The sequence below is a fragment of the Mustela nivalis genome (assembly GCF_964662115.1).
Source record: "Mustela nivalis genome assembly, chromosome: 8".
NCBI classification, from domain to species: Eukaryota; Metazoa; Chordata; class Mammalia; order Carnivora; family Mustelidae; genus Mustela; species Mustela nivalis.
In genome coordinates this window covers 102,244,041-102,260,112 of record NC_139027.1, presented here as the reverse complement: position 1 = coordinate 102,260,112, position 16,072 = coordinate 102,244,041, and the positions used below count along the sequence as shown (strand labels likewise).

General features: G+C 41.2%; 1 protein-coding gene across 12 annotated transcripts in view; it reads right to left on the bottom strand.

The window, feature by feature from the left end:
- DZANK1 (double zinc ribbon and ankyrin repeat domains 1) overlaps window positions 1-16,072 on the bottom strand; it is a 64,562-nt gene that overhangs the window by 17,517 nt on the left and 30,973 nt on the right. For 8 of the 12 annotated variants that reach the window (XM_082743169.1, XM_082743174.1, XM_082743171.1 and 5 more), the window contains 4 exons: window positions 14,641-14,758; window positions 7,913-8,026; window positions 3,877-3,969; window positions 729-851 (listed from right to left, as the gene is read on the bottom strand). In XM_082743169.1, the coding sequence (XP_082599295.1) occupies window positions 729-851; window positions 3,877-3,969; window positions 7,913-8,026; window positions 14,641-14,758 (448 nt within the window). The remainder of the gene's footprint in view (window positions 1-728; window positions 852-3,876; window positions 3,970-7,912; window positions 8,027-14,640; window positions 14,759-16,072) is intronic. The other 4 variants (XM_082743177.1, XM_082743167.1, XM_082743175.1 and 1 more) reach the window with 1 other exon arrangement.

The following is a 16,072-nucleotide window of genomic DNA, read 5'->3' as shown; positions in this document are numbered from 1 at the left end:
GTGCAATACTTATTCAAAAAAATGACTTTGAGTGTTTCATTAAAAAGGTAAGGGGCGGGCGCCTGGGTGGCTCAGTGGGTTAAAACCTCTGCCTTTGGCTCAGGTCATGATCCCTGGGTCCTGGGATGGAACCCCACATCAGACTCTCTGCTCAGCAGGGAGCCTGCTTCCCCCTTTCTCTCTGCCTGCCTCTCTGCCTATTTGAGATCTCTATCAAATAAATAAATAAAATCTTTAAAAAAAAAAAAGGGAAGGGGCACCTGGGTGGCTCAGTGGGTTAAGCGTCTGGCTCTTTGTTTCAGCTCAGGTCATGATCTTGGGGTCTTGGGATTGAACTCCATGTCAGATTCCACACTCAATGGGGAGTCTGCTTGAAGATTCTCCCTCTGCCCTCCCCCCACTTGAATGAGCACTCTCTCTCTCTTTTACTAAAATAAGTTTAAAAATATTTTTTTAAAAAGGTAAGTAGATAATTCATAAAAGAAGAAATACCAAGAGTCAGTAAATAATCGAAAGAGTTTAACCTCAAAGAAATGCAAGGCAAAACAGCAACAACAGAGCTTTCTTAATTATAGAGAATTAATTATCTCTGTCTCCAGATTCTTACCTAAATAGGTGCTAGTACTCAAATCCCAAGAAGTGATTTCTGCAAGGGAGATGGGGGGAGCCTGGCTCTCTCTAGAGAGGTGAGGCCTCGGCACCAAGAAGCTCAGATTTAAAATACCCACCTTGGCTCCACACCAGTCACAGAAGCAAGCTTCCCTGCGATTCCTGCGACCACACTTGGAGCAGGAAATGGTCTCCCCTTTCTGAGTGGGCGGAGAAGGGGGTTTCTCTCCACCATGCATGCGCTGGGGAACACAATGGCATTTATCAATAGACAGATCAATACTATATTCTGCAATCTCCCTCTGAATCCAGCCCCAAATTAATGCAAGCCTTGGAATAAGGTATTTTTGCCCCAGAGAGTAAAACTGTGATGAACTTCACCAATTAATAAATTCGTACAAGGAAGACACATTCCACAAGTTGATAAAACTGGTTCCTCACACATCTTGATATTCCTCAGTATCTTTAATACCGAAGGTAGCAAGCCTACCACTGATTTACCATAACGATATTTATAAGCAAGAATGTAGGCAGAATGTCACAATTGAGGTTTCTCTTCTTTCCTTTAGGGCTCTGGTTTTTGTCTGGAAATGTGAATTTATTTTCCACCCTGACACATGAAAAGAATTATTGTGGCACCTACTGTGCAGGCACGTAGTGCTGAGCACAGTCCCTCTAACCTCACATCAAACCACAGGACAGACCTGTGAGGCAGGTGCCATTGTCACCTGTTTTACAGAGATTGGAAACTGAGGCACAGAGAAGGCGAAACCTACAATTTGACCCCAGGCCATCTGATTATATCTATGACCTCATGCAACCTCTTCAATGCAAGAGCCTCTCCACAGGTCTGTAGGCGGTGTTCAGATGGCTCAGGGCAACTAAGTATGGAGGGATGCTTAGCACAGGTCAGGCTCCATATGTCAGCTTCCCTTCTTTCTCTTGCTTTCCACTAGACCCTGATTTTTTTTTTTAAGACTTTATTTATTTGAATTTAAAAAAAAAATTTTTTTTTAAATTTATTTGACAGACAGAGATCACAAGTAGGCAGAGAGGCAGGCAGAGAGAGGAAGGAAAGCAGGCTCCCTGCTGAGCAGAGAGCCCGATGTGGGGCTCGATCCCAGGACCCTGAGATCATGACCTGATCTGAAAGCAGAGGCTTCAACCCACTGAGCCACCCAGGTGCCCCAAGACTTTATTTATTTGAAAGAGAGAGTGAGAGAGAACATGAGGGGGAGAAGGTCAGAGGGAGAAGCAGACTCCCCACGGAGCTGGGAGCCTGATGCAGGACTCAATCCCTGGACCCCAGGATCATGACCTGAGCCAAAGGCAGTTGCTTAACCAACTGAGCCACCCAGGCGCCCATAGACCCTGATTTCTTTAGGAGAAAGGACTACACTTCACACTGTTCCCCCACTAACACAGTACCTTGTACCTTGGCATATTAGAGTCATGCAAATAGTTACGGAATGAATCAATGAATCAATGCTATAAGTGAAAAATGCCACATATCCCACATACAATATTAAGAACATGCACACTAGGGAAGACATTTTCAAAGGACCATTTTTTCCTCCAGAACTGATATTTTAGTCAACTTTATTTGCTTAGCTATATCCTGTTTCACTTCATGGGCAGTTTCATTATTCTAAAACAGACATCTATCCAGAAAGACAGAACGAAGATCTGTGAAAGAGTGAGACTCTTTGGGACAAATCAAGAGAGAAATGCTTTGCACCCTTTTGCTTCAGACTTAAATTTCAAATATATCCTCCTGCTACAATAGGGTTTTGATATAAAACTTGCTGACCTGGGTTTCTAAATAGAAAGTCTTCAGCTCTTTTATTTAAATGCATCTACTATTCAGGGCACTTGGGTGGCTCAGTTTGGTTAAGCATCCAACTCTTGATTTTGGATGAGGTCGTGATCCCACTGCTGTGAGACTGAGCCCTGCATCCGGCTATGCACTCAGAGCATTCTTGAGATTCTTTCCCCCTTTTTTCTCCTTCCCCCTCCACTCCTCCTCCTGCCCCCCCCCCCCCGCTCCCTACCCCCATTTGTGCACACTAGCCCAAACTAAAAAAAAAAAGGAATCTTAAAAAAAAAATAAATGCCTCTATTGTTCAAGTGAATTTTTAAAAATATAACATTGCTTTACAGAAAGAAAAGGTATTTTATTCCATTCATATTAATGCCATTAAACAAAGAAAAGACATAAGCTATCAGACTGACTACACACTGTTACTTCTTTGGCACTTCAATGGTATATACTCTTATTGTGACATCCAAACTCTGATATATCATTCAAAGAGAAATCAAATATGGAAAACAAATTCAATTTTGTAATTGTTCCTGAAACAGTTTTGCTGATAGGTGAGACCCAGAAACCACTACGTCCCTGACAGGTAATAACATCAATTTCAATTGCATGTACTCCTATTCCTTCACTATAAATACTCAGAATAGACTGGTAGAAAATCCAGAAGTGGGTACCCACATGTTCTTGATTTCAAAAAACAGCATGGCATAGTCAGCGTAGATATACATGACCATGAATGAAATACAAGGGGGTCTACTTCTCCACTAGCTGCCATCAGCCTTCCAGGCAAAGTTATCAAAGGAAATTGTAAGAAATTGCTGATTTTAGGAGCACCTGGGTGGCTCAGTGGGTTAAAGCCTCTGCCTTCGGCTCAGGTCATGATCTCAGGGTCCTGGGATCGAGTCTCACATTGGGCTCTCCGCTTGTTAGGGAGCCTGCTTCCTCCTCTCTCTCTGCCTGCCTCTCTGCCTACTTGTAATCTCTCTGTCAAACAAAATAAATAAAATCTTAAAAAAAAAAAAAAAAGAAATTGCTGATTTTATTGAATCCCCCTGGAGTTAAGACTTTGAAAACAGTTTTGTATTGGTGAATATATAAAGTCCTCTCCATATTTAGAAATGTTGCCTTCCGTGTCTCTCTCCAACATCCTACTTCTTTCCTCCTCTGCATATTATATTTCTTCATTATTGAAGATTTTATTTGACAGAGAGAGAGAGAGAAAGAGACAGATAGTGAGAGAGAACAGGAGTGGGGAGGAGAAGGAGAAGCAGGCTCCCCGTTGAGCAGAGAGCCTGATATGGGGCTCAATCCCAGACCCCTGGGATCATGACCCGAGCTGAAGGCAGATGCTTAACCGACTGAGCCACCCAGGCACCCCTCTTCATTATTATTGACACTGGACTTTGAGCACCCACCAAACAGAGGCCTGGCCCATGCTGTCAACTTACCTCCTGAGATGAAGGCAGGGCCCCCTCACAGGTGACACAGTATTTCAGGTGAGCTGGATTCCCTGTGCCACAGGTGCGGCAGACTACTTTCTCCTTGAAAACAAGGAACCAGAAACACATTTTTCTCTGAGCAAACAACTATGCAAAGAAATCATCAAGCAGTCATTTCAATCAGTCAGATATGGACTTTACTTTAGCACCAAGACCCTGAAATTGGATTGGTTTAGGAATGATTATAACACAGTGTTAGACAAATGAAAATTGTTTTAAAAGAAACAACCCAAAATGAACAAACAAACTGAAAACAGGTATTCATTTGGCCTCAGGAAGGCAAATAAAGAATTTTGCACTGATTATGTATGAGTTTTTTACTTTCTTTTTTTTCCCCAGCGGGAAATATGATGGTAGGCTCTCCATCTCATGGCTTGAGCAATAAACAGAAAAGCCCAGGACTAGTAAAAAGTTACCTGTGTGTTTACAAGTCATCTTGTAAACTGCCTATAAGACTTCATGCTAATGAATTTAGGTTTGCTCTGTAGTTTCTTAGTCAGAAATGCAAAAATGAGAAGACTGTCTTAGAAAATAAATGGTGAGTACAACTTTCCAAGTTAGGAAACTAAGGATAAGTAGCAATACAGAGAGGAAGGAAGGAAGGAAGAAGGAAGGAAGGAAGGAAGGAAGGAAGGAAGGAAGGAAGGAAGGAAGGAAGGAAGGAAGGAAGGAGTATTAAAGTACTCCAACTAGAGATGAGCTATTAAAGGTTTGCTAACACCTGTTCAGTCGTTGGACCTTCCTGCACTATCAGGATACTAGCCCTTCATTTATCAACGACTGGTGACACTCAAATATTCCTTTTTCCTCCAGTGCCTACATTTTCCAGGTGTCCTGAAACTGACATGGTATGTTCTGAAGCTGTAGAGGCAACGGCAACAATCAAAAGAAAGTCCAACTCCCAGGACTGTAGTTCCAATGCCACTAGGTAGGCTATGAAGTCCCTGGTCTTTCCAAGGCTGATTAATTTCACTCTAGTTCTTGCAACTCAAAGAACTCCTAAAGTGCAAATGGCCAACTGACTGATATTTAAAATGGCAGAGAATCACAGACTTGCTCCTAGTGGATCCTGACACTCGCTGGTTCAGCATTCTTCAAAGTTGCTTAGTCTCTGTAGCATAATCTGTGATTGCCAGAGCCTTTCTGTGAGATTTAGGGTTGTGGTCTTCCTGGAGACTCAGAAAAGTTTTGGTGACTCTCAGATACTCATTGAGAGTGAATCAAATTCCCTGTCCCTATGTTAAAGAAATACCGAGATCAAACAAAAATAATAAAAGCTGGGACGCCTGGGTGGCTCAGTTGGTTGGACGACTGCCTTTGGCTCAGGTCATGATCCTGGAGTCCCGGGATCGAGTCCCGCATCGGACTCCCAGCTCCATTGGGAGTCTGCTTCTCTCTCTGACCTTCTCGTTCATGCTCTCTCTCACTGTCTCTCTCTCAAGTAAATAAATAAAATATTTATTAAAAAAAAATAAATAAAAGCTGTTTGCTTCAGGAAATATTCTGGAAAGACTGAAAACCAATAAGGCTGCTTACTTATTTAGTCCAACAGCTCACTTCAGGATCCTCACACTGGCAGGTCCCACAATCCAAAATTAATATACTCCCACATCATTAACAGTTCTGTGTGTGTGTGTGTGTGTGTGTGCGCACGCACATGTGCGTGCATACATGTGTAGTGAGAACACCTAAAATCTACTCTCAGCAAATTTCCACCATACAAAGATGGATATGTTAATTAGCTTGAATATAGTAATCATTTCACTATGTACATATATATTAAAACATCATCACCGGGAGCCTGGGTGGCTCAGTGGGTTGAACCGCTGCCTTCGGCTCAGGTCATGATCTCAGCGTCCTGGGATTGAGTCCCGCATCAGGCTCTCTGCTCGGCAGGGAGCCTGCTTCCCTCTCTCTCTCTCTGCCTGCCTCTCCATCTACTTGTGATTTCTCTCTGTCAAATAAATAAATAAAATCTAAAAAAAAAAAAAACAAATAAAAAAACATCATCACCTTAAATATATAAAATTTTTATTTATTTATTTTGAGAGAGAGAGCAAGTGGGGGTGGGGGCAAGGAGAGAGAGGGAATCTTAAGGAGACTCCACACCCAGCACACAACCTGAAGCGGGGTTCAATCTCACAACCCTGAGATCATGACCTGATCCAAAATCAAGAGTCAGATGCTTAACCGACTGAGCCACACAGTGGCTAAAATTTTTAACTTAAAGAAATTATTAAAATTTTATTTAAATATTTAAAATTTTTATTTAAATAAACTATTTTTAAAACTAGCATATCATAACTTAGACTGACCCAAACTAACTCGACCCTCAAGCCTGCCTTGCAAAACTCCCTTTTAAATTTTTTTTAACTAATAAACTTCATTTTTTTGGAGTGGTATAAGGTTTATATCAAAACTGAGCAGAAATTACAGGGAGTTCCCATATACTTACTTCCTGTTCCCACGCACATACAACCTCCCCCACTGCTGATATCCCACACCAGGATGGTACACTCGGTACAACCAGTGAACCCACAGAGACACATCATTATCACCCAAAGTCCATAACTGACCTTAGGGTTCATGCTTGTCAAACTCCCTTTTAAAAAAATCACCCAAGTGGCGCCTGGGTGGCTCAGTGGTTTGGGCTGCTGCCTTCGGCTCAGGTCATGATCTCAGGGTCCTGGGATCGAGCCCCGCATTGGGCTCTCTGCTCAGCAGGGAGCCTGCTTCCTCCTCTCTCTCTGCCTGCCTCTCTGCCTACTTGTGATCTCTGTCTTTCAAATAAATAAATAAAATCTTAAAAAAAAAAAAAATCACCCAAGTGTAGTACTAAAACCCTAAAAACACCCTCCCCTGCCTTCTCTCTTCTGAGATAATCAACACAGTCAAAGTGGCAGTCTACCTTCCTCTTTTAGGTCCAGTAAATAGTCTTCTTGGTCAACAGGTCTCTCTAATGGTTCTGTTGGTGACTTTCTGACACCATTTCATGGCTCACTTCCTTGAAGAGCAGTGACCATGGCCCACAGATAGAAATGATTTTAGATCAGAATCACTGTACTCAAAGATGTCCATAGGGATGACTTGAGATTGAGGCCACTATCAGACTACCTTAAAGAAGATGCTAAACATCTGTGATGAGGACATTTTTTTTAAAAAGTCATTACCCTTCAGTGCCTGGGTGGCTCAGTCTGTTGAGCATCTGCCTTTGGCTCAAGTTGTGATCCCAGGATCCTGGGATTGAGCCCCCTGTCTGGCTCTCTGCTCAGCAGGGAGTTTGCTTCTCCCTCTGCCCCCACCCTCTCGTGCTCTCTCACTCTCTCTCAGATAAATAAAATCTTTTTTAAAAAGTCAATACCCTCATATGCTACCTCACCCAGAGCATTTGCAATGTCTAGTTCAATGGGTCTATGCAATTTAGCGGACCCAACTTAGTTATTGGGGTAACATTTTTCCTTACAAAGTAGTTGGGAGATGAGAACAATTTTCTAATCTCCCAAATGATGAGCTCTGACAAAATGAAGTGAGGAAAAATGTAGTAGGGCATTGCAAAGCTCACTTCCAAGTGAATTTTGTATGTTACCAAGCTAAAGTTCTGCTTGATGCAGAGCTGTGGTTACACTAGCTTTAGCCCCAAATCATTGTGTGAGAGGTGGGGGTCTCATAAGGAGGTAATTGCCCCAGTCACGTGAATCATCAGATCTTTTTCAGTAATGACTTAAAGAGGGTCCCAGCCCTAAGTTAACTGTATGCATTTTGCCCAAATCTATGTTCAAGGAACACATCTCTATGTATCTCTCAGTAATTATAGATCTTATGGGCAGGTTCTTGGGTAGCATGCCTTCCCAAAAATTAGAGTAGATTTTGTTTAGATACAAGTTTATCAATTGTTCACCAACTCCACCAGCTGAAGACATTTAATGACTTACATGTCACTTTCTATGTATTTTATTCATGTTCTTACAGAATCACATTTCATTACCTTCAAGCGGAGGCTGGCCTGTGGCTGCAGCTGTAGGGTAAGAGAGGCCTCACACACCACACAGATGGGAGTGTTCATGGGCACCATGTTTCCGCACTCTGCACATAAGCCCATCTGCACAAAGAAAGAGATTTGTCTTGGGATGCAAAAACTGAAGGTGTAAGTAGATCTTCAAATATAAAATTTAATTTGCTTTTGGGGGGCACCTGGGTGGCTCAGTCAGTTAAGCATCTGCTTTAGGCTCAGGTCATGATCCCAGAGTCCTGGCATCGAGTCTGGCATCAGGCTCCCCGGTGAGCCAGGAGTCTGCTTCTCTCTCTCCCTCGGACCCTCCCCCTGTTTGTGCTCTTGTCTCTCTCTCTCTCTCCCTCCCTCTCTCTCTCAAATAAATAAAATCTTAAAAAAAAAAAAAAAGATTTAATTAGCTTTGTAAAAAAAAACAAAAACTTTAAAAATAATTACCTATTCTTATTTTTGTGTATTGTAAGAATATGTTTATTTTGGAAAACAGACATATAAAAAAAAGAAAAAATATCTTATAGCATAATGGAGTAAGGAAACCCACAACTCCTCTCTCCGAAAAACAATTTTAAAGTTGGATGAAACTGTCATTTCAGATTCAAAAAACCATTCCAGATTCTGAAACTCACTAAAGGTACACAGCAAACTGAAAAGTGGTGAATTGCAGATAAGAACACGAGTCTAGGGGCACCTGGGTGGCTCAGTGGGTTAAGCCGCTGCCTTCGGCTCAGGTCATGATCTCAGGGTCCTGGGATCGAGTCCCGTATCGGGCTCTCTGCTTGGCAGGGAGCCTGCTTCTGTCTCTGTCAGCCTGCCTCTCTGCCTACTTGTGATCTCTCTCTGTCAAATAAATAAATAAAATCTATTAAAAAAAAAAAAAAGAACACAAGTCTATGTGGTTCCTGCTTGAGGCTGTTCCCATCCTCCTTTAGCTCTCTCAGTGTGAGAGCTTCACTGGGGCAGGACAGGCTGTGAAAACCAGTAGCTTCATAGCTGCTGCTGGGCAGGGCTCCCTTGATTTGGAGCACTGTTAAGATGACAATCTCAGTGGCCAGCAAACAGAGAGGGCCGGTGGCTCTATTATTATGCCTGAAATCATTGTCCTGTTTGAGGCAACTAGCCAGGGATTTAACACAAAGTTCCAGGAGGTAAGTCAAATATAGGGAGCTTGATAAGCTCCCCACATATCTTTAGTTGACTGGAAGATATGCACATGTATAGCATAAACCACAGTGGGCGTAAGCCACTCACACACCTCTGGCTGATGGAGGCTACACATGGAGATACAAAGGAGTTCAGTATAAAGTAAAAGCTGAGGCAGACTTGAAAATAGCCTGAAGCTTGAACATTCGGTCCATCCCCACAGATCCATTAGCAGAGAGTGGAAGCCTTACTGGACCAAGGTATTTGGGTACAACTTCTGGCCAATCTTCATTTGAGCACTAAGCTATGCAGACCCAGGGAGTCCCCAGACTTAAAAATAAAAACAAGAACATAATAATATATTATAGGTTAATAAAAAAATAAAAAATTATATATTTAAAAAAAAAACAAGAACAAAAACCCTGTTATCAGTGGCCACACATTTCAGGGGAGACAAACATAAGAAAAAAATTAAATCCCAGTAATTAACAATAAAAACAGTAGAAAAAAAAAAAAAAAGAAAAAGAAAAACAACACTATGAAAAAAAGTCAGAGTCTAGAGTTGTTACAACATATCATCTAACATGTCCAGAATTGGGGCACCTGGGTGGCTCAGTGGGGTAAGCGTCTGCCTTCAGCTCAGGTCATGATCTCAAAAGTCCTGAGATTGAGCCCCACATTGGGCTCTCTGCTCCATAGGGAGCCTGCTTCCCCCTTCCCCTGTGCCTATCTCTCTGCCTACTTGTGATCTCTACCATCAAATAAATAAATAAAATCTTTTAAAAAACGTGTCTAGAATCAAAGAAAAAAAATTATGAAGCATATGAAAAACAAGAAAGTGTGACCTATACTCAGGGAGAAAAAAAAACAGTTGATAGATATAGTATCCCCAAATGTTAGATTTACAAAGATTTCAAAACAGCTATTATAAAAATGTCCAAAGAACTCAAGGAAACCATGTTTGTTTGTTTGTTTGTTTGTTTTTTAAATATTTTATTTATTTAATTGTTGGAGAGAGAGTGAGAAAGAGCATAAGTAGGGGGAGAGGCAGGCAGAGCAGGCAGAGGGAGAAGCAGGCTCCCTGCTGAGCAAGGAGCCTGATGTGGGGCTCGATCCTGGGACCTGGGATCCTGACCTGAGCTGAAGGCAGCCGATTAACCAACTGAGCCATCCAGGCATCCCTCAAGGAAACCATGTTTAAAAGATAAAGAAAGTATGATGGTGATCCAAAAAATAAGGACTCTCAATAAAGACACAGAAATTATTTTTTAAAAAGAACCATATAAAAACCTGGAGTTTATTATTATTTTTAAAGATTTTATATATTTACTTGACAGAGAGACAGAGAGAGAGAGAGCATGCACACAAGCACAAGCAGGGGGGGCAGCAGGCAGAGGGAGAAGCAGGCTCCTGGCTGAGCAAGGAGCCCAATGCAGGGCTCGATCCCAGGACTCTAGAACCATGACTTGAGTGGAAGGCAGATGCTTAATTGACTGAGCAGCCCAAGTGCCCCAAAATTAAGATGAAAATTAAATTTTTAAAATTAAAATAACTGAAATGGGGGAAAAAAATTTCCCAGAGGGACTCAATAGCAGATCAGAGATGACAGAAGAAAGAATTAGTGAACATGAATATGTCCAATAGAAATGTTCCAATCTGAAGAACAGAGAGAAAAAGGATGGAAGAAAATAAACAAACCATCAAACACCTGTGGGACAACATAAAACATATCAACATACATGTAACAGGAATCCTAGAAGGAAAGGAGAGGGAAGAAAAGGCAAAAAAAGAATGTGAGGAAATAATAGCCAGAAACTTAAGAAAAACATGAATCCATAGCTCCAAGAAAATCAATTCCAAGAAAGAGACACAGAAAGAGATCCACACTTAGTCATACTAATAATCAAATTATTGAATGTCAGAGACAGAGAAAAGTCTTAAAAGTAGCAAGAGAAAAAATTACTTATCACGTACATCAAAAACCATGCAGGTCAGAGGTAGGGGAATAATGTATTCAAAGGACTGAAATTTAAAATAACTGTCAAACAAGGGACACCTGGGTGGCTCAGCTGGTTAAATATCCAACTCTTGGTTTTGGCTCAGGCTCAGGGTTGGAAGATAAGAGTCCCACATCAGGTGTCCATGCTCAGCAGGGAGTCTACTTGAGATTCTCCCTCTCCCTCTGCCCCTCCCTCCCCTCTCTCTCAAATAAATAAGTAAATCCTTTCAATCAAGAATTCTACATCCAGTAAAACTATCCTTCAGAAGAGAATGCAAAATAAATATTTTCAGATAAACAAAGAAAGAGAGAAATGGCAAGCAGATGTGCCTTTAGTAAAGGAAGTCCACCAGGCTGAAAATAAGTGACACTAGATGATAACCTGAATTGACAGGAAAGAAATGAAAAAATTAGAGACCAGATTTAATAAATATGTGAGTAAATATAAATGAGTACATAAGCATTTTTTCTCATCTTTAAATGACATAGATCATGTAACACTGCATTTTCAGTTTATAACATATATAGTTGTGATATATATATAATATATATTACAGAAAAGATAAATAAATGGGGAGGAAAAGGAGTATGGCTGTTGACCATTGGGTAGCAGAGAAGTTTAACTGGGGTGACGCAGACTTGAACTGGCAAGCAAAAAGCAAAAAATTGGGTCCAGTGAAACCTGTTTGGAAATCTTCTTCTGGGGAGCCATGTGCAGGCATGCTGTTAAAACTTGCTGGCAAACAACTGGGCTCCTGCAGGTTAGTTGAGCACCATCAAAGCACAAAGAGATGAAAGCGTATCAGAACCAGGAAGAAAACCCAAGCCCGTTATCCTGCAGTGTCCCTCCAGCAGCAATGTTTCTCTACTAACAAAAATTAACATCTAGCTAGCTGGCACAGTTTAAAGGGTCCAGCTTGAAGACCCATGAGACAGGGCAATGAAGGGTGGATCTGGAGCTAAGGTGCACTTCTTCATCTGTCTAACAAGACTCCGAGTGTTTGGGGTCTAGGATCCTACGAGTAGGCTCCACCCCTTTGAATCCCAGAAATCCAGCTGAGAGCAGGACACAATAAGTAGCAAATAAAGAGTTTAAATTACAAATCTGTTTATATATATATATATTTTATTTTTAAAAAGATTTTATTTATTTATTTGACAGAGAGAGAGATCACAAGTAGGCAGAGAGGTAGACAGAGAGATAGAGGGAAGCAGTCTCCCCGCTGAGCAAAGAGCCTGAAGTGGGGCTCGATCCCAGGACCCTGGGACCATGACCTGAGCCAAAGGCAGAGGCTTAACCCACTGAACCACCCAGGCATCCCTAAATCTGTTTATATATTATAGCATATTAACAAATATTATTTTGGGGACAGTATAGATGTTTCAAAGTTTGTCATTTAAAATATTCATATTTTAGGGACGCCTGGGTGGCTCAGTTGGTTGGACGACTGCCTTCGGCTCAGGTCATGATCCCGGAGTCCCGGGATCGAGTCCCGCATCGGGCTCCCAGCTCCATGGGGAGTCTGCTTCACTCTCTGACCTTCTCCTTGCTCATGCTCTCTCTCACTGTTTCTCTATCAAATAAATAAATAAAATCTTAAAAAAAAAATAAATAAAATAAAATATTCATATTTTAAAGCAAGGGCACCTAGGTGGCTCAGTTGTTTAAAGTCTGCCTTTGGTTCAAGTCATGATCCCAGGGTCCTAGGATCAAGCTGAGCAGGGAGTCTGCTTCTCCCTCTATGCCTGCTGCTCCCCCTGGTTGTGCTCTCTTGGTCAAATAAATAAATAAAAGCTTTAAAAAATAAATAAAATATTGGGGTGCCTGGGTGGCTCAGTGGGTTAAGCCTCTGCCTTCGACTCAGGTCATAATCTCAGGGTCCTGGGATTGAGCCCCATATCGGGCTCTCTGCTCAGTGGGAAGCCTGCTTCCCCCTCTCTCTGCCTGCCTCTCTGCCTACTTGTCATGTCTCTCTGTGTCAAATAAGTAAATAAAATCTTTAAAAATAAATAAATACCTCTCTGCTCAGCAGGGAGCCTGCTTCCTCCTCTCTCTCTGCCTGCCTCTCTGCCTGTTTGTGATCTCTGTCTGTCAAATAAATAAATAAAATCTTAAACAAAAAATTAAATAAATAATAAAATATGTATAATCTTTGATGACCTTTCCTCCCTAAAGGAACAAAAAAAGTTCTGAAAATCTGTTTTCCAGGGCACCTGGGTTGCACAGTTGGTTGAGCAACTGACTCTTGGTTTCAACTTGTGTTGTGATCTCAGGTTTCTGGGATCAAGCCCCACATCGGGCTCTGTGCTCAGCAGAGTCTATTTAGGATTCTTTCTCTCTCTCTCTCCCTGGTCCCATCCCCTGCTCACATTATCTCTCTCTCTAAAATAATAAATAAAGTCTTTGAAAATCTGTTTTCAGGCAAGTAAAAAATATCTGTGACACTGTACCAATGAATGAATATAAGCAGGGAAAATCCAAACTGCTGAGACCTGTTCATGTTTTATTTGCTGTATTATCTTCTTTATGAAGTTCAAGGTATTTTATAGTAAATTAAATTAACTTCTACAACAATCTTGAGCAATATGTTGGAATAAATTATAAAAAAGATATCTATTTAGATTCTCACCTTTTGCTTGAAGATATAACTCAATTCTAGAACTCTAGACTTAAACTCACTGGATTAGTGGCTTTTTCTTAGTGACTACCTTTTTAAAGATGGTTATCTTTCAGTCAACATCATAGATCCTTTTATTTCATTTTGCAAACCCTACTCCAAGTTTCAAATGCACAAAAGATAGCACATTTTGGCAAAGGTTTTGATTTTTAGTAAGTTGAGTATCTTTTCTAACTACAAACTCTTTAGTAGGCTAGTACCATTTATTATCTATACTTAACAGCCAAAATTTTTTAATTGATCCATCTATGGGTTATACCAAGAGCATCTTTGGACAGAATGATGTATCTTAAGGATACAAAGACTTGTAATTAGTACTTCTCTCCATTTATTTCTAGAAAAGAAATATTACGGTACACAGGTTATAAACTGAATATCAGGGGCGCCTGGGTGGCTCAGTGGGTTAAAGCCTCTGCCTTCGGCTCAGGTCATGATCCCAGGATTCTGGGATCAAGCCCCGCATTGGGCTCTCTGCTCAGCGGGGAGCCTGCTTCCTCCTCTCTCTCTCTCTGCCTGCCTCTCCGCCTACTTGTGATTTCTGTCTGTCAAATAAATGAATAAAATCTTTAAAAAAAAAAATTAAAAAAATAAATAAACTGAATATCATGCAAGTAGGACATAGATATTTATCCATGCACATATCACTGAAACAGTAAAATTTCAGTATCCTTTTCAGCCTGTGCTTTTTTAAGGCCACTGAAAGAAATGGCATCACAAACAAGGTTTTCCATTCTAAAGTAAGAGACTGGACAATAAGATTAATCTGCCAGTAATTTTTTCAACAAGTATTTATGTTTGGGGATCATGAATGCCAGGTACTATGCTACTGTGGCTACTAAAAATCAGATAAACCAATGAAAGAAGTTTTTGAAGATTCTGCTGCTCACCTGAGCTCTTTCTGGGGGTGGGAGACGACAGCCAAATATGGGTGGGACAGGAGAGCCACATTCTTGACAGAAGCGAGCAAAGGGGTCAGATGGGCGGGGGGCCAGGCAGTGGGCACACCTGTAATAAAATAGGTTCCTCATTGGCCATGTTCTGATGGGTTCACATTAAGAAGTTAGACGAAAATCTCCAAGTGTTCAAACATTTTAGAAAAACAAAAACAGCAGTGCCTGGGTGGCTCAGTGGGTTAAGGCGTCTGCTTTGGCTCAAGTCATGATCCCAGGATCCTGGGATCAAGCCCCGCATTAGGCTCTCTGCTCCACCGGGAGCCTGCTTCCCCTGCGCTCTCTCTCTCTCTGCCTACCTGTGATCTCTGTCAAATAAATAAATTATTTGAAAAAAAAAAAAAAAAAGAAAACAAAAACAAAGAGCAGATCACTCTCAAAGTCTACGGAACAAGGTCAAGACAGGGGATGCTTCTCCGGTCATTCTATTACAAAGTGGCCTTCCACCTGGACCCACTGGTACCCTTCACTTGGTCTGGCTTACCTTACTTCCTGACTGTGGCAGAAGTTTATCAGCAGCCTTGATCCCACTTCTGAGTCATCCTATCACATTGGATTTGGCATGTGTGACAGTGAGCCTCGAGAATTCCAGCAAAGTCTACATTAAGTGCAATTTTCTGACTTCCCACCTGACCTCTGAGCTCAGCCTAAGTGACAGGTCTTGCCTGGCATGCTGGAGAACCACTCCTTGACCAAAGAAGATATACAAATGGCCAAGAAACATGTGAAAAACATTCTCAAGATCACTTGTCATTAGGAATGCAAAGCAAAAACCCCAATGAAAATCCACTTTATATCTATTAGGATGACTATTAGAAAAACAGAAAATAGTAAGTATTGGTGGAGAAAGTGACTCCCTTGTGCATTTCTGGTGGAAGGTAAAATGAGGCAGCTGTTGTGGGAAACAGTTTGGCAGTTCCTCAAAGTGTTGGACAAGAATTACCATAAAATCAAAATTCCAGTCCTAGGTAAATACTCAAAAGAACTGAAATCAGGGTCTCAGATACTTGGACACCAGTGTTCACAGCAGCGTTATTTACAATAGTTAAATGTGGTAACAACTCAAGTGTCCATCACCAGACGAGCAGAGAAACAAATGGTGGTGTATATATAATGGAATATTTTTCATCTTTAATATGGAATGAGATTCTGATACATACTACAACATGGGAACTTTGAAAATGTTATGCTAAGTGAAATAAGTCAAACACAAAAGGACAAATACTGTCTGATTCTACTATATAAAGAAACTAGAACAGGCAAATTCATACAAACAGAAAGGAGAACAGAGGTCACCAAGGGCTGCAAGGATTAGGTAAAGGAGTTGTTGTTTAATGGGAACTGAGTTCCATTTGGAATGACAAAAAAA